Source organism: Ipomoea triloba, chromosome 14 (assembly GCF_003576645.1).
Source record: "Ipomoea triloba cultivar NCNSP0323 chromosome 14, ASM357664v1".
NCBI lineage: Eukaryota > Viridiplantae > Streptophyta > Magnoliopsida > Solanales > Convolvulaceae > Ipomoea > Ipomoea triloba.
The window spans coordinates 3,093,654-3,112,000 of NC_044929.1; the positions used below are offsets into that span (position 1 = coordinate 3,093,654).

The 18,347-nt window shown below is 34.3% G+C and overlaps 2 protein-coding genes across 5 annotated transcripts in view; both read right to left on the reverse strand.

Annotated features, from left to right (window-relative positions):
* Positions 1-18,347, reverse strand: part of LOC116004343 (methylecgonone reductase-like) — a 57,416-nt gene that overhangs the window by 37,812 nt on the left and 1,257 nt on the right. The window contains exons 2-4 of one of the 2 annotated variants that reach the window (XM_031244341.1): positions 16,957-17,200; positions 16,163-16,342; positions 14,718-15,296 (exon numbers count right to left, since the gene is read on the reverse strand). The exons of the other annotated variant lie outside the window; for it this stretch is intronic. Coding sequence (XP_031100201.1) covers positions 15,069-15,296; positions 16,163-16,342; positions 16,957-17,200 — 652 coding nt within the window. The 3' untranslated portion in view covers positions 14,718-15,068. Of the gene's footprint in view, positions 1-14,717; positions 15,297-16,162; positions 16,343-16,956; positions 17,201-18,347 lie in introns of those variants that run through there. 2 annotated transcript variants of the gene reach the window in all.
* Positions 747-9,772, reverse strand: LOC116004341 (LRR receptor-like serine/threonine-protein kinase EFR). 3 transcript variants are annotated; one of them, XM_031244338.1, is made up of 5 exons: positions 8,922-9,772; positions 7,761-7,904; positions 3,456-3,599; positions 1,602-2,633; positions 747-1,452 (listed from the first exon to the last, which is right to left on the reverse strand). In XM_031244338.1, exons 1-5 carry the CDS (start codon positions 9,760-9,762, stop codon positions 1,106-1,108), a joined length of 2,508 nt encoding a protein of 835 aa, XP_031100198.1. In that variant the 5' UTR covers positions 9,763-9,772; the 3' UTR covers positions 747-1,105. The 3 variants fall into 3 exon arrangements, with proteins under 3 accessions (XP_031100198.1, XP_031100197.1, XP_031100196.1); XM_031244337.1 differs by having other exon boundaries at positions 747-1,002; positions 1,094-1,452; positions 1,602-3,599; XM_031244336.1 differs by having other exon boundaries at positions 1,602-3,599.

The following is an 18,347-nucleotide window of genomic DNA, read 5'->3' on the forward strand; positions in this document are numbered from 1 at the left end:
TCAACATTTCATTTCCTTTCATTTCTTTCTTTTGCGCCAGATGTCACATATGCATACACCACTATCTTGCATAATCCCATTTCATGATTTTTAAGCCATGCATTTCATATTTCATTTTCCTTGTTTCACGTAGCATTTTCCTTGTTTCACTTTGTGTCAATCATTTTCTTTGTGCCACATGTACATAATATGCATGCATTTTGTTATCACCACACGGTCACATGCACACTATTTTCACTCCTCAATTTTGTTTGATTTATATGCCAATTTACCATACTTAACTTTGTTTGATTTATTTGCCAATGACCTTGTGGTCTAGTGGCATCCAATTGTACCCCATGTGGAAGGAGGTGGGTTCGAGCCTCGATACTACATACAGAGGGAGTAATAGTTAGGAATATTCATTTTTTATTAATAAAACTAGCACATATCTAATGTCATATCCGGGATGTTAGGAATAAAATATAATTGCGTATTTGGTCCTCCGTTTATTTTGTCATTAGACATGTATTAACTTGGGACCAAATTGATGATTTTATTATAGTCAAGGGATGCCAAGGACCTTGTAGTCCAGTGGCATCAAACTCTTCCCTTTATACGGGAGGTGGTGGGTTTGAGTTTTAGTGGAGGTAATGCTGACTCTTGTGCTTTAATAGGTTGAGAAAGTGTTATGAACAGATACTGCATTCTAATAGACGTAGGACATTCCAACTGGATCATTTAGCATTTTATTTTTGTTTTATGTATATATTAGAATAGATTCAACCCTCTTTATTGTTTTTAATGATAGATAGTATTACTAGTTTGACTATACATAGGAAATTAAATTAAAAGTCTTGTACTGAATTAAAAAAGAAGAGATGATAATTAAATTCTTTCCCAGCTTTCTTCAATCATTCTTTCTCCTCCGTCTTCACTATGTTCCTCTCAAGGAGCTGATCGAGCTAGTTTAGCTCTGGCTCGAATGGGAGCAAGGAGGTAGTAATCTGTATCACTATCAACCTGCAAATGCAAACTCATTCCAGTAGTCCAGATGAATCGAAAAGACTAAATTCAACAAATGCTAGTAGAATATATATAATACTATACATACCATAATAAGTTCCTAGAAAATTGTGAGAAATTGATGTCTTGTTTTGTTGAGTTTTGCCAGGACACCTCCAATATCCATCCTTTCATTAGGAGACTCAATAGTGCAATCCAAAGCCAACTCCAAAATGGATGATATGCATTGCATGTTTTGCCTAAATTGCAATTTTTCATGCTTCAATAAAGTTGGGTCCAAAATTTCGTCCAGATTATTAGAAAGTGAATTAGAAACCCATCTCTTTAGAGTGAGGTCTCCCTCGAACATTTCATCATTTGGCTTCCTCTTGGTAAACACTTCCATCAACATTATGCCATAACTATAAATATCAGCTTTAGTAGACACCATTCCACTTGATCCGTACTCTGGAACAGATACACATCAAATCAAAGTTATAATAAAAAATTTATATTTTCTAACAAATAAAATTGAGAAATTGTTTTCAAAAAAAATTGAGAAATTAAAGGAACAAAAATAAAATATATATTAGGCATTTAGGCTAATCAATCATCACCTGGGGCAATGTATCCGATTGCAGCCAAGGTCATTGTATAGACAATTGATTCATCATGGCCAAGCAACTTTGAGATACCAAAGTCACTTACATGTCCCACCATATCATCGTCAATTAAAACATTACTTGGTTTTAAATCACAATGAACAATTGAAATTGCGCAATCATGGTGCAAATACTCTAACGCACATGCCACATCAATCATTATGTTTAGTCTTTGCATGATGTCTAAAGATTGCTCGTTAGAATACAACCAGTTGTCCAAACTACCATTAGGCATGTACCGAAGTATAAGCACCTTAAAATCCGCGTTAGAGCAAGCAGTAATAACCTTTGTAAGATTTCTGTGACGGACATTGCACAGAACTTTGCATTCTGTATCAAAACTCTTAAATGCACCTTCAACTTGCAAATTAAATACCTTGACGGCTAAGAGCAATCCATAAGTAAATCTGCCCTTGTAAACCGAACCAAAGCTTCCGGTCCCTATCAAGTTACGATTATCAAACCCTTGAGTTGCTCGTTGAAGTTCGTAGTACGAAATTCTCGTAAGAACTACTTCTCCAACTGAATAAGCCTCATTATTATAAGGTCTTTTGCATTTCCATTTTATAAGTATATACAATGAGACTCCCACTACGAATGCAGCCATCATAGAGATAAATGCAATCCATAGTATTATCCTTGTTGATAGAGGGGAACTAAAATCAGCATTACAAGGTGGAACTTTTAGCCTTGGAGAACCACACAACTCTTCATTGCACAAAAATGACTGATAACTGAAGTTTGAAAAAGGGCCTTTGCTCGGAATTTCTCCACTTAATCTGTTGCATGATACATTCAAAAACCTGAGATAGCGGAGTGTCTCTAATGATTTAGGAATCCTTCTTGTTAGATTGTTGTTTGACAAATCCAACCATTCCAAACTAATAATGTTTGCAAAAGAGTCAGGGATAGGCCCTTGTAGAAGATTATTCTCCAAGGAAATAGTTACCAGTTGTTGCAAACCTCCAATGGTAGTTGGAATGTAACCTGAGATATGATTCACTGATAAGTTGATATATATTGCAGCGTTTAGATTGCCAATCTTAGGTGGTAAAGATCCATTCAAGAAATTTGAAGACAGGTCCAAGTATAAGAGGTCCTTGAGATCCCAGAGGTTTGATGGTATATTAAAACTCAATCTGTTAGAGTATAGATAGATCTTCCTCAGAGAAGTAACATTTCCAATGCACTCAGGAATAGAACCCCAAAATTGATTTTTGCCTAAGTTTAATATCCACAAGTACTTTAAATCACAAATACTGCTTGGCAAGGATCCACTTAATCGGTTCTCAGATGAGTCAAACAGTTGAACCATTTCTAGACCTTTTATGGCTCTAGGAACAACTCCGAACAAGTCATTTTTTGATAAGTCTAGTTCTATTAGACTGCTTAAGTTACCAATTCCATCTGGAATATTCCCCTTGATATTACAACCATTTACAGAAAAGGCATAAAGAGAGGTGGAGAGATTCCCAAAGGAGCTGGGCAGGACAATGTTCAGAGGGTTGAGATCCAGGATAAGATGTCCCAAGTACCTACAATTTGCTGCAATTGAAGAGATAATATTGGACCCTATAGTAGAGGATTCACTTGTCAACTTATTATCTTCCATATTCAATATTTTCAACAATCTCAATTCTCCTAATGAGTTAGGAATTGGGCCACTGAAACTATTATAACTGAAGAATATGACCTCCAGTTTAGAACAATTGGAGATGTAACTAGGAATAGCTCCAGTGAGGTCATTAGTATAAAAGCTAATCCCAACGAGATTTGGAAGCCTAGAGCCCATTCTAGGTGGAAGATTACCTGAAAGACTATTTAACCCAAGATTCAATTGCAACAGAGTGGAGATATTGAATATATCCCATGGTATGGAACCACTAAAAGAATTTATTTGTAAATAAACTTCTTCCAACTTGTGAAGATTGCTCATCTCTCTTGGTATTCTACCTGCCAAATCGTACAATAAAAAAAGTTCAAAACTTTTTAATGAATCTTGACAACATATTATTATATGTGCAATGCTAAATGCTCTTATACAATGTTGTAAAAATTAGTATGCATTGACATTTAATGTGATTATTTTGAGGTATTATTTTGAGTATGCTAAACACTCCTACACAATGCTAAAGGCTTCATGTTTAAGCCGTTAATGAAGTCATTCTTCATAAGAATGAAATAGAAAGCTACTTACTAGAAAAATTAAGGCTGTTAAAAGTGATCAAGGTTGACAGCATATTATTATAGGTGTAATGCTTTTTTTTTTTTTTCTTGAAAACTTATATGTGCAATGCTAAATGCTCTATACAATTGATGGAGATATTGGAAACGATCTACGAATGAAGACCCGAGGCCCAAGATAGGCGACTTGGGGCTCAAGGTTGGCGATCTGAACCAAGAAGGTGGCTCAAACCCAAGATAGAAGACTTGACGGCCTGAGGTGAAGGTCTCAGACTAGGTGACCCAGACCGAGAGACCTGGATGAGGCTACCCGAGCCGAGTGGCTAGACCCGGCCTCTGTGGCCGGCTTTGGGAGATCACCATTCCGTCTCGGAGCCTATCTCCAAGGCCGGGACAGCTAGATTTGGCCCAACCCCTCGGCCCATTACGGGGGTTTTGACCTAGTCTTGTGGCCCACCATGAAGTTAGCTAAATTCGTTGTAATCTCCATGTATAAATTGGAATTGTTTACTTATTACAAATCATGTATTATTGCCATTCAAACATCATGTTCAATTCATTTCTTACAAACTTCTTGTAATCTTCTTGCCTTAATTCATCCCATACTACTACAATTCTACTCAATTATCCATTTTTTCTCTATATTTTATGCGAGCTAAGTTGATCTGTTTACAACCCTGATCCATTAGTTTCATCATTGGTCTCGACGTCCACGCTCGAGCATGCTTTTTAATTTTGGTCCATGACCATCTCAATCAAAAGTTTGAGAGGTCCACCTCTCACAATTCCAGCTAATCCTGCCACACCAACATCACCCTAGGCGAAAATAACCCAAACGGATTCTTGCAAGGAGATCTAGGGGATCGTTTGAACAACAATTGGAGCGAGGAGTTGGACCTAGACCCCAACTCTCCGCTACTCGCCAAAGCCCAGTGGATCCCAGGCCTTTCGCTTTGCCATTAGCTAGCCCCGGACCCCATGTTCCGCTGCTCGCTAAAGCCCCATGGACCTCGGGCCCCCTTCTCCGCCATTCGCCGGCCTTGGGCTACATGCTTCACCACTCAATGAAGCCGCCCACCGCCAACCCTGCTGGCCCCAGGAACCTATACCTTTTCCAGCCTGGGCCCCATGTTTTGCAACTCTCCGCCACCCAATGGGTCGCGATCATACTCAGAAATTGGGAATGAGAATCCAGAGTTGGCGTCGCTTAATCAAGTCGAGCATGTCATGGTACACTGTACGGATCTGCCCATCTACAACCCAAGGTAACCCTACTTCCTTCTGAGCCAAGAACGATGCCCACAACCCAACCTCGACGAGCAAGGGTGAGCTTAGTCAAGTGAAACCAAACAGACATAATGAATGTGATATGTTGTATGAGAAATAGAATCTTCTTTTTGAGCTCAATCAAGATCTCAAATTTGACAAAAGGTATGGTCTAGTACCCAAGGTAACCCTGATAATTGACCCTTTTTGATTAACCATTACACCTCCCTTTTTAGCATGGTCTAGTACCCTCACCATGTTGCCGCCATTGATTGTTGTATAGTCGACCCTTTTTGATTAACCATTACACCTACCCCTTTAGCATGGTCTAGTACCCTCACCATGTTGTCACGCGCCATTGATTGTTGTATAGTCGACCTTTTTTTATTAACCATTACGCCTCCCATTTTAGCTTGGTCGATCCATTCATTCGTGGCATGCCTATAACACCTATGGTGATGAAAACACTAGGCGATATAAGTATTGAAACCATTATAGTTGGATGAATGTAGGGTCTAAGCGGGGGTGGTGGTGCTTTGCGCAAATTATATTGTGGACCAAGGTCCATCCTACAAGGTGGACATTGGTTCAAAACGACGTCATTTATTTAATATTTTTATTAACAAAGGTGCGCACCACTTTTAGCTTGTGATTCTTCCTTCCAAACGCGTGATTTTTATTTTTTTTTAAATTTCATTGATTTGAGACTTGATCTAAATTTGATCAACCGCATGCCCACACCAAGGACTTCCTCTGCACCTTATGCAAACCCCCCCCCCCCTCTCTCTCCCTAAAAAATGATAATAATAATAATAATAATAATAATAATAATAATAATAATAAATTTCTGGAAACACAAGAAGGGATCATTTTGAGGGTAGGTTCGAAGTACGAGTCAAGTTGCACTCTCTCCTTAAAATCTTGTTTACCGACTCCCAAGATGCTAGAAGCGTTGCGGTCTAGGCTTCTCAGGATAAAACGTACTACGATTCTAAGTATTGAGCACTCAAACTTAGAACCCGACGAACTAGGGCGTGGGATGAAACACAACAGGTTAGAAAGAAAGGAGGAGCAGAGTTTTGAGAGCTTGAAAGCTTGATTTCTGAATGTTATAAAATGCTACTACTCAACCAAGTATATATAGGAGGAGGGGAATCAATAACATTAAACATAGAGAATAACTCTGGAATTTAAGATTGGAATTCATTTAAAGTTAATTCCATAACATCTTGAATTAATCTTCCAAACGGTCACTCAAAGTAACTTCGTTCAAAACTGATACAAAAATTGACATAATTTATCCAGACGACATTCGTGCCCACGTACACGAGTCAAGCCTTTTCAGGCTACTCTTGTGCACAAGAGAGAGCCTTTATGCTATACAAGTCAATATGTCTTAGAAAGGCTCTTGTACAAATAGTGGTGCAAACCCAATTTCCGAACCAATGTGAGACAAAAGCTACTTTAAAACTTTTCCACACTTAATTTCCAACTCAAATGTGTATATTTTGAGAATCAATTTCTCATTTACACATTATCCATTTTAAGCGTACAATATATCAATATCTTCATCTAATTACGAAGAACTTGAATCCACTTTTGACCCGACCCAAATCGATAGTGGACCACACATATATTTGTACGTATCACAAAATAGCTACTTACAATGTCATTTTAATCTATTTTCCAACACACACGCAATATATATCAATTGGATCAATTGGCAAAAAAANTGGCAAAAAAAAAAAAAAAAGAAAAAAAAAAGGAGAGAAACCACTCTTGGGATGGCCCTCCAAGGTTGAAAAGACCCCTTATACATCGCCTCATCATTAGCCACTCTTTATATCATGGACTAGGGTTCATGGTGTAATGTGGACCCCGGTGCATATTTATGTATTTTATGTTGTGATATTTGTATTTTATGTTATGAAATTCTGTATCTTATGTGTATAATTCTGTACCTGAAACAAATTAATAGTTGTGTCTTATGTTATGAATTTTTGTGTCTTGTGTTGTGAAATTCTATGCCTATGAACACAAATTATATATCTAAATTACTCCCTCCGTCCCATTTTACATGTCCTATTTACTATTCATTTGTCAAACCAACTCTTTCTTCATTGCTTATTTTTTTTAGTAATTTTTTATTATTTTTAAATTTAATTTTGTGTTTAATAGTACTTTTGATGTAGTTTCTAAATATATAAATTTTATATATTAATACTAAACTTAATATTATGAAAAATTGGATTAAAAATAACTTCAGTCAAGCCTCGTTATACGAACCAGACAACCAAAATGGGACGGAGGGAGTAGATTTGAAAAATAAGTAAGTATTGAACATGTGTATATGTCTTGTGTTATGATTTTTTGTATCTTGTGTTATGAAATTTTATACCTTACGAGTATGAATTCTGTACCTCGTTTTGATCCCGGAGTTCCATGATATAAATTGGTATCGTTATTAGCCACCACACTAACATCTTTATTTTAGATCTAAACAAATTTATGATGATATATTCTACACCTAATATTCATATTGAATAACAATTCAGATATTCAAATAAATAAATAAAAAGGATAGACAAAAACAACAATATACTAATAACCCAGTAATATAAAGTATGCATGTATAGAAGGAGAATCAGCGTATGGGGTAATTACCTGATATGTTGTTGGTGTTCATATCCAGCAGTTGCAGTGAAGACATGTTAAACATATGCGGTGGTAGAAAACCCGTTATGTGATTGTTTTCAGTATGTAATTCCTTCAAGTTATGGAGATAGCCAATTTCTTTAGGAACTCTTCCTGAAAGAAAGAAATTATGGATTTTGAGACAAATGCAGTCTAGCCGGTAAATTATTACATGCTAAGAAGGTAAACATGTCTAAATTGTTCAAACTGAAAACGTTGAGATTCAAACTCGTGATCATGTATATTTATAAGTTTGTATCATTAATTAGCTTGGCGGGATATTTCTAATGATTTTGAATATTTATAACGAAAGGCGGAATTGAAAGTGCTGTGCAAATTAAATTAAGCTTGACTGACTATCAAATGTAAATTAAAAGTCATTGATGCAAATGGTGAAATTTGATATGGCAAAGTTTCTATTTGAACGATGGAGAGTTTATTTCACAAAACAATAATCGCTAAAAAATTGGACATACAAATATGCAATACAAGTTCGTTAAAGATATTGGGGTGTTTGATAAATAACTATTAGTTGATTGGGTTAGTGGTTTGACAAGTTGATAGCATTAACTGATTATATTGTAGAAAAGTGTTTGGTAAATTAACTATTAGATGATCGCAAATTATATTGTGGACCATGATCATGGCAGATACTGCAGTTGTGTTGAAAAGATATTGCAGTTGTGTTGAAAGAAACTGCAATTGCGCGGAACAGAGACCGTTCATCCGTTCAACACAACTGCACTATCCGTTCAACACAACTGCAGTATCAGTTCAACACAATTGCAGTTCCAGACGGAGAGCACGGCCTCTGTTCCGCGCAACTGCAGTTTCTCTTTCAACACAACTGCAGTATCAGCCATGATCCATGGTCCACGGTATAACAACTGCAAATTTTAACATTTTGAAGTAATAAACTGTTACAAAAAACTAATCAATCAAAAACTCGTATTAATTGTTTAAACAAGTGAAACAGTTAATAATGGTCAAATAAACTAAAATTAGCTGATAAGCTAGGACTAGGAATTGAATAAACTAATCTTTGCCACCCATTCGATCAACAATATACGAAAACTCTCAAATGGAATATCAATGGTTATAGCAAAGAATTAAGCTAGCATTGTGTCATACCTCTAAGGTTGTTACCGCCAACACGAAAGAACTCAAGACTCGTTAAGTTCCCAAACGCTTGTGGTATCGTTCCCTCAAATTGATTGTAGTTCAATCCCAAACATCTTAGTTTAAAACACATGGATAAACCTTTTGGCATTTCTCCACTTAAGTGGTTATCGGTTACTTCAAACTTTCTAATATTTTTAAGATGAAGGCACAAATTCTGGGGAAGGGTACCAGATAAAGAATTGCTTACCAATCTCAAATTTTCCAAAGTAGAAAGGTTGAAGATGGTGGATGGGATAGAGCCATTGACTTGATTAAAACTCAAGTCCAAGGTTTCTAGCTTCGACAGGTTAAACAATGAAAGAGGGATAGAACCCGTAAAGTGATTTTGACCCAGGTTTAGTACTTGAAGGTTGGATAGAAACCCAAACCATGAAGAGATTTCTCCAGTAAGATTGTTGACATTGAAATCAAAGATTTTCAATCGATGCAAATGACTTAAGGAATCGGGCAAATTTCCACTGAAATTATTGCCGCTTGCATTGAGGGAGACAAGAAAAGAGAGGTTTCCAAATTGTGACGGAATTGTTCCAGAAAGTCCCATTTGAGAAATGTCTAAAGCAATCACTCGTAGAATACGAGTGCCACAAGTGACTCCAATCCAATCACACACAGAAGAAGCATTAGACCAGTTGGCTAATATGATGGGATGAGAGTGCATGTTGATAATACTTGACTTCAACGCAAGAAGAGAGGATTCATCAGTAGAAATGTTCATGCCCGAGCTAGCTATTATTACGCAGAAAAGTAATAATAACACCATAGAAAAGAATGAAAAACATAACTTCGTCATCGTATGTAAATTGAGAGTAATGGTCTTGTATCGATGAAGAGTGATGTGAAACACCCTCAGTGGTGATCAGTTTTATACATAAATTCTAGGGAAAATGACATCTTTAGTCCCTGAGTTATAGGGGTAGTGTAGACTCAGTCCCTAAGTTATGGCTGTATGCGAGTTTACTCCTTCAGTTATTCACAAAGTGGCGAGTTTAGTCCCTGGACATTAAATTTGACGAAAAAATTAAAAAATATTCAAAATTTGAGGGGTAAAATAGGAAATTCACATTTTATTATTCTTCTTATATCAAAACAACTTTTACAACATTATTTTTCACTTCTTAGCCTAATTATTTTCAAGATTTTTCATTTTTAAAAGCATTTTAATAACTTTTAAATGACTTGTTAGGAACCTGACTCTCGTATAACACACTTAAAACTTAGCACAAATAAAGAAATGCATGATCATTGTATTTAGATGTATGAAACACACTATCCTAACAAGTTTTTATTTTTTTACTAAGCAACAAATGTAATAAAATTAAAACTTTTGAGATAGGATAGTGTGTAAAACAATCTCAAAAATTTTAATTTTATTACATTTGTTGCTTAGTAAAAAAAAAAAAAAACTTGTTAGGATAGTGTGTTCCATGCACCTAAATACATTGATCATGCATTTCTTTATTTGTGCTAAGTTTTAAGTGTGTTATACGAGAGTCAGGTTCCTAACAAGTCATTTGAAAATTATTAAAATGCTTTTAAAAATGAAAAATCTTGAAAATAATTAGGCTAAGAAGTGAAAAATAATGTTGTAAAAGTTGTTTTGATATAAGAAGAATAATAAAATGTGAATTTCCTATTTTACCCCTCAAATTTTGAATATTTTTTAATTTTTTCGTCAAATTTAATGTCCAGGGACTAAACTCGCCACTTCGCGAATAACTGAGGGACTAAACTCGCATACAGCCATAACTTAGGGACTGAGTCTACACTACCCCTATAACTCAGGGACTAAAAATGCCATTTTCCCTAAATTCTATTGATCCGAATAATAATCTTGCAACCTTGAGTGGTAGTTTGGTACTTTCTCATCCATAAAATTTTTGGAAAAATATTTTCAAGAAATATGTTTGATGCGAATAGTTTTAGAGGAAAAAATTAATAAACATGTTTGGAGGTATGCTGGAAACATAACAAATAAATTATCTGAAAAATTATTAAAATATTTGGTTCATTTAAAGTTTCTCTAAAAAATTTTATAATCTCTAATATATCGATCCTTGCTATATACAAACATTAAAAAATATAAAAAATAATTGAAAATTTAATAAATTACTTGTAAATTAATAAATCATATGTAAAAATGTTCGAGTCTGCAACAAGAATATTCAAAATACAAAACAATACGCATATATAAAAAGATCACCAAGTCATCAATTAATTAAGTACCAAAAAGTTAAAATCAAATTAATCAAGCTATATATATATATATATATATATATATATATATATTATACAAACACACGCGCGCACCTATTGCATCATTAGGTAATGAATCATATTACAAATTAGATAATGAAAATATATCAAATAATCCTCACTTCTCTCTTTAATTAAATCCTCTTTTAAAAAATCAAATTTATGTTTCTCTTTTTTCTTTTTGTAAAAATAAAGTTAAATGACACCATATTGAATTAATGTGGTACTTATATATAAGTGCAAAATCATTTAATCTCAATGTGGGACAAAGGCCACTTAAAGTCTTCCCATTTATATTTTTTCTAAATTTACACATATATTTAATAATTAATTTTTTCCTTCACCTATTCTCAATTTTAAGCATATAATATATTAATTTTTTCATCTCAATTAGAAGAACTTGAATCTACTTCATCTTGACCCAAATCGAAAAGTGGACCACACATGTTTTATATTTTGCTACAAAATCACCACTAAAAATATCAATTTTGAGCCATTAGCTTTCAAGTTTCGACGTTTGCGTGGGGGCTCCGTGACTCCTGTCATCATCCCATCTGATCACAGGCGCCTTATCCCTACAACTTGGACGTGCCTCTTGTGGCTTGTCAATGTTGTACATATGCATCAATAATTGAAATCTTGAGTGTTATTTGGTCACTAGTAAAATGATGATAGAATTGTAAATATCAATCTATCGAGACAAGAGATTAATGTTTTTTAGTGCGCACTGATAATTTGACCATGTTTCCTGAGTCGTTGAATTAACTATATGCTTTGAGAATATCTTTTTTTATTTGTACTCAACCAAATGAAACACTAATTATGATTTTAATTTTCATTTCTAATGTGTAAACACATGAACCAAATACACCATAATAGTATTGAATTGAAATGGTTCGATTAAGACTTGTGTATTCTCTTAAAAAAAAAAAGAAAAAGGAAAACAAAATAAGAAGACTTGTGTATGACAAAGTCTCGAGCCATTAGCTTTCAAGTTTCAACGTGTGCGTGGGGGCTCCGTCATCCCATCTGATCACAGGCGTCTTATCTCTACACCTTGGCCGTGCCTCTTGTGGCTTGTCAATGTTGTACATATGCATCAATAATTGGAATCTTGAGTGTTGTTTGGGCACTCGTAAAATGTTGATAGAATTGTAAATATGAACCAATTTGAGACAAAAGATTAATGTTCAAAACTTGGTAACACAGTATGGGAATTATATATGCTCAAAGTGAGCACAGATTTCTTGTGTGCACTGATAACTTGGCCATATATGTGTCCTGAGTCGTTGAATTGATGTAATTTACATTGTCCTAGATGCTCTGTTGGATCAGGGTGTGGGGAGCTTTTTGAGATTAGGTGAAGCAAAGAAATTGATATATTGCACACGCTCAAAAAAAATAATAGATAAATGACAAATCGATTCTCAAAATAGACTATTTGTGATTAAAAAAAAATAAGGGAAGTTGAATGATGTGGTGCTTTATGATTATGCTTGTGTTTAAGCAACGCCAAGTGCTTTGCTTCCTGTGCTTTGCACAATTAATTAAGCACTGGAAGGAGCTATAGCACTATGCACTTTCTGAACCTGAAGGTGCATTTTCCGTAATCCATTTTCATCCGTGACGTTACAATGTTTCTAGCATCCCGAGGAGATAGTAAATTCGTTTTAAGGGAAGTATGTTTGCATACGACTTGGATTTTCCGTACTTCATTCTCTTTTCCTTGGGATTATTTTTGCATATATTAAATCACATTATTGTTTTATGAGATCGCCTCAATGGAGGCGGTATTGACTCTTTGTGCTTCAATAGAGAGAGAAAGTATAGATGAACATATACTACAATGTAATAGAGTCAGTAGCACTAAAAAAAATCATTTTTTTTTAAATTTTTTTTAAATTGACTTATTCGCTACATTATTATATTAGGTAAAGACATATTATTCAAGTGTACATGAAAACCTATACATGTTGTGACATGCTGAGAATCTTTTGATCATATCTCTCTCACATTAAATCCAATTAAGGTGATTTAAGTGTACATGAAAACCTAAGGCAAAATAACAATATATACTTGGATGTTTGTAGTTTTCAAAGGTTCAGGACATAAAAAAAGGTGGACAAATTTTTACACATCCAGGACATGGCCTTGTGACATGCTTATAATATTTTGGTTATATCTATTTCATACAAAATTCAATACTGGTAATTCAAGTGTACACGAAAAGTTAAGACCAGGCTCTCTTGCAAATCTGGTATTAACTCTTAATAGTCTTTGCATAGGTACTTTAAGACATATACATCTTCACGTTTCTTCCGATCCTTGCCCTTCAAAATATTGTTTACTTGTTTAGTAATTTCAAATTTTTATTTCACTTGGTAACCAATAATTTAATATAGGGTTATTAGTTCCTGATTTGGTGTCTCAACTATTTATATATGTCTAAATTTATTCTTAACTTTAAAAGTTACTTATTTGGAAGGTGAAGTCTAACATCTTACCACTTAAAATGTGACACTGACTATTGTATAAGTATAAAAAAATAAAGTTATGTATTAACTACTAGTTAAACTTTTTGTATAATAGTAAACAATTGATTTTGACTATTGATATCAAAGTACATAATGAAATTCCCCAAAAAAATTAATTCTCAAATCGATCCCTTGACCGGCGCCGGCTGGACTCGTCTGGCCGGTGGCTGTAGTTTTGATTTGGTGACTGGAATTTGGTTGGAGGTTCGTCAGAATTTTGATTGACCGCAATCACAAGTCACAAATTAAATGAGTTAAATGGTTTATTTGCTTCAAAATAACAAGTTTGAGCGCTTAATTAGAGCTTTTTGAAGTTGGAGGGCCTAATTGCACAATGCCCTATAGTCTGAGGGTCTATTTGATCCAATATTATTAGCCAGCTTAATTATGTCAAAATTTCTGTGTCTACACCGATGTTCTCAGTTTCTTGAATTGAAGAAGGCTTAGCTTGTTGTTATTTGTAGACAGCATTGCTAAGCTAAGTCCATATTTGTTGGCTAGTTTTGTTGGTGATGCCTTTCCCTCTTACAGCTTCATCGGCGATGGCGGAAGCTTTAACGCTTGGCTCCGCGCTGTCCTGTGGACTCACACGACGTAGGCGATTCCAACTTTTTATCACTAGTGTTTGAATTATTTATTCAGAATAGAAGTATAAATTATAATCAATTAAAGTATCACTAACTTCTAAAAATATCATAATTTTGGCATGACCAGATACTATACCAATTAACACACAAACAAATTATCATAGTTCCAATTTAATTATAGCTTGACACTTGAAGATCAAATTTCACAATTCAAGATATCTAATTACAATATCAAAAAATAAAATAAAATAAAATAAAAACTTTTGTAGTTCAACTTGACAAGCATGTAAATATAGTGTTTTTTTTAAACAACAGCAAACAACTTTATTAACTTATAACAAGATTCGAAATACAACTTGGTGGGATGGAATTCCACTCAACAATGAAAGGGAAGAGAACCCGTCGCGCCGTGCAAGCTCTGCGCGATTCGCTGACTTTTTAACATGACGAACCATAATGTTCCCACAATCACTAGCAAGTAAACGACAATGACTAATTAAATGACCAACATATGAAAAGTCTTGACAAGAAGAATTAAAATTGGTACAAAAATTCAAACAATCTGACTCAACTATCACATTAACAACATTAAGACTCTTAAAGGCAAGTAAAAGCTTCCTTCACAGCCATAATTTCAGTAAGATAAGGATCCCGTGGACAATTCAGATAACTTCTACATGCACGCTGAGCCATGGTTGGTAACGATTTAGAGAATTGATTTTTTAGATGTCTCCATCCCATAATTCCTCCACAGATTTGTATGGACCATTCGAATGAACAAACTCAGCTCCTTTAAATCCTCTTCGCTGAGGTATTTGTTGAATCTTAGCAATTTCATCTTCTTCAAGTTCCCAATTAAAGATTTGAAGATTTGCTTTCATCCTTTCATTGTTAAAACTCGTCACAATTACTACACATGCTCCTTGTTGATATACCCACCTCAATGCAACCTATACATATATACGTACATGGGTTTTGAAGAATATATATAGAATAAGTACTACTTAAACAAAACATGAAAAATATAGAAAAACAGTCACAAAATTGAAAGATTATAAGAGAAAAATGTACAACGAGTCAAACAATTTAATGTTACAAATACCAGTTTTGGTCCCACGACTATTAGCAAAATGACAATTTTGGTCCACATGTTTCATTTCTACCAATTTTGGTCCCTCGACTATTGTTTTAATACCAATTTTCATCCACGACTATTGTTTTAGTGCCAAAATTCATCGCGTCGGTCACTCATTCGTTTAAAATGTGCAAAAATCTAAAATTGTTAAGCGTATTTTCATCATTTTAAACTTAATATCTTAATTTGAGTATGAATAAATGGATTTAAGTCCTAAATCGATCAAAATTCGCAATTTTCCTCCTCATTTTACCTTAATTTAAGGAGAAAATTTGTGAATTGTGATCGATCTTATGGCTTAAATCTCTTTATTCATGCTCAAATTTGGGATATTGAGTTGAAAAGGACGAAAATACCTTCAAAAATTTTAGATTTCGATAAGTTTTAAACGAATGGGTGATCGGCGCGATGAATTTTGGCACTAAAACAGTAGTCGTGGGACCAAAATTGGTACTAAACAATAGTCGTGGGACCAAAATTGGTAGAAATGAAACATGTGGACCAAAATTGTCATTTTGCTAATAGTTGTGGGACCAAAATTAGTATTTGCTCATTATTAAAAGTTATTACTTCATTTTCAGCTTTTGATTTTTTGTTTTGCCAGTGGTAATTGCTCAACATGACTTCATATTTGTTCTCATCACTATTCCATGCATGACAAGTGGAACAAGAAAGAATTACCTGTGCAGTGGTCTTGTGCTTAGCCAATGCAATATCTTTAAGTTGTGGGATCTCCAATAACCCAGGGTTGCCCCACATGGCACCATTAGCTCCTAGAGGACTCCATGCACTAACCTTAACTCCTTTTTCTCTACAAAACTCTAAGAGTTTAGATTGCTGCCATGCAACACTCATCTCCACCTGTCAAAATTATATTATCAAAAAAAGAGTTAATTCTATTTTTTTCTAGGTGTTCCTTCTTTAGGTGCGTGGGTTCTGTGCTTAAGGTGTGTTACTTATGCAGTTGAGAACTTGAAGTGCGAAAGTTTTGTGCTTAAGGTGCGTAGGTTTTGCGCTTAAGATGCATGATTTTCCTTATTAAGGTGCGTCAGTTCTTCAGTTGAGAACTTAAGGTGCGTTTTTTTGCTGAAACTTAAAGATGCGTTGGTCTAAAGCTTTAGCTGCGTGATTTTTCTTCTTAATGTGCGTATTTTTCTTCTTAAGGTACATGTTTGTATCACTTAAGATGCACCTTTTTTCTAAATTAAAGGTGTGCGATGTAAAGACTTAAGGTGCCCAATTTTAACACTTAAGGTGCGTGTTTCGACTTAAGGTGCGCCATTTTTTGATTGTGCTTCTTCCTTCCAGACACGCGCTTTTTTTTTTTTCATTGATTTGAGTCGTTGATCTAGATTTGATCAACAGCTTAGATGTAACCGCATGACTGCACCTAAGACTTTTTCCGTGCCTGAACCAATCCCTATATATATATATAATTGATGCAGAATATGCAAATTAATTAAGTAAATAATTACCAGATTAACCGCGGGAGGAATGGTAGCATTCTGAAGAAGTTGTGAAATCTTCTTTGAAGTAAAATTAGAAACACCAATAGACTTGGCCAAACCTAATTTGCAACAATTTTCCATTCCTTCCCATGTTCCTTTCATGTCAAAAGGAACAACATTTTCTGTTTTGAAGTGCAAGTCCTCAACACTATCCTTTGCTCTGAACGGAAGATGTATTAGATATAAATCCACATAATCTAGTCCCAGCCTCCTGCATTAAAAGAAAAATACAAATTATTACATGTAAATCACGAGAAATATTTTTGATATAGGGTGTGTTTGGTTCATAGGTTTACATATTAGGAATGAGAATCAAAATCATACTCTCAGTGTTTTATTGACAACTTTAAAAAACACAACTATGAGTTTTGATTACCCATTTAATTAAAATTTTCATTCCCTAATTAAAAAGGAATATCATACCATCTTAGTGGTAATTTAATTTTTAAGTTTGGATTAATACTTTTAGATTTTTGTTTTGATTTTTTTTTTCATATTGATGCTTAATTTGAATGTCATTATATTAGGATCAATTGCCTTTATTGGATTGTGGTCAAGCTAATTATAACCTCCTCCTTCTTGGCTCAGAAATAGTTTTTTATTTTATTTTATTTGGATATAACAATTAATCACCTAAATGAAATAAATAATTCAATGTGCAAATAAATATACAACATTCAAATTAAATAAAAATTTAAAAAAAAAAACAAAAAAAAAAAAAAGAAGCAAATGTTAGCACATCGGTTTTGGACTAAAATTGACAATTCTAAGTGGAAATAGCATGGGGGCGAGTTATGTGGGTTCACTCCAAAGCTAAACGAGTTGGTCCAAAATTCACTCAAGCCCAACCCACCTTAAAACGGGCTAAATGAACCCAACTCGTTGAGTTAAACCCATTTTTTATTAATAATTATATTATGGACTCGGGTTTAGCTTGTAAGATGGAATTATCAAAATTTATATATTAAATTGTGAACATTCAACATATAAATTGTGTATCAAGGTGGGCCAATTGGATCCACAGAATAATTTACCACTTTTGACAATTCTATATAAATTTAATAATGTTTTCTAATGGGGTCAAAAGGGCACCCATGGGCCCAACTTCGCATTTAATATTTTTTTGCCTCCATTCTATATTTTATTATGTTCGTTGTCTATTTTCTCCAAAAGCAAATTATTCTGTGTACTTAGGTCCACATTGTAAGGGGTCAGGTTCAAATATATATAATTTATATATTGAATGTTCACAATTTATATATTGTGTATTTATAATTTTATATACTAAATGTTCACAATTTACATAATGAACGTTCACAATTTAAATTGTGGACATTCTATATAAATTGTGTATTATA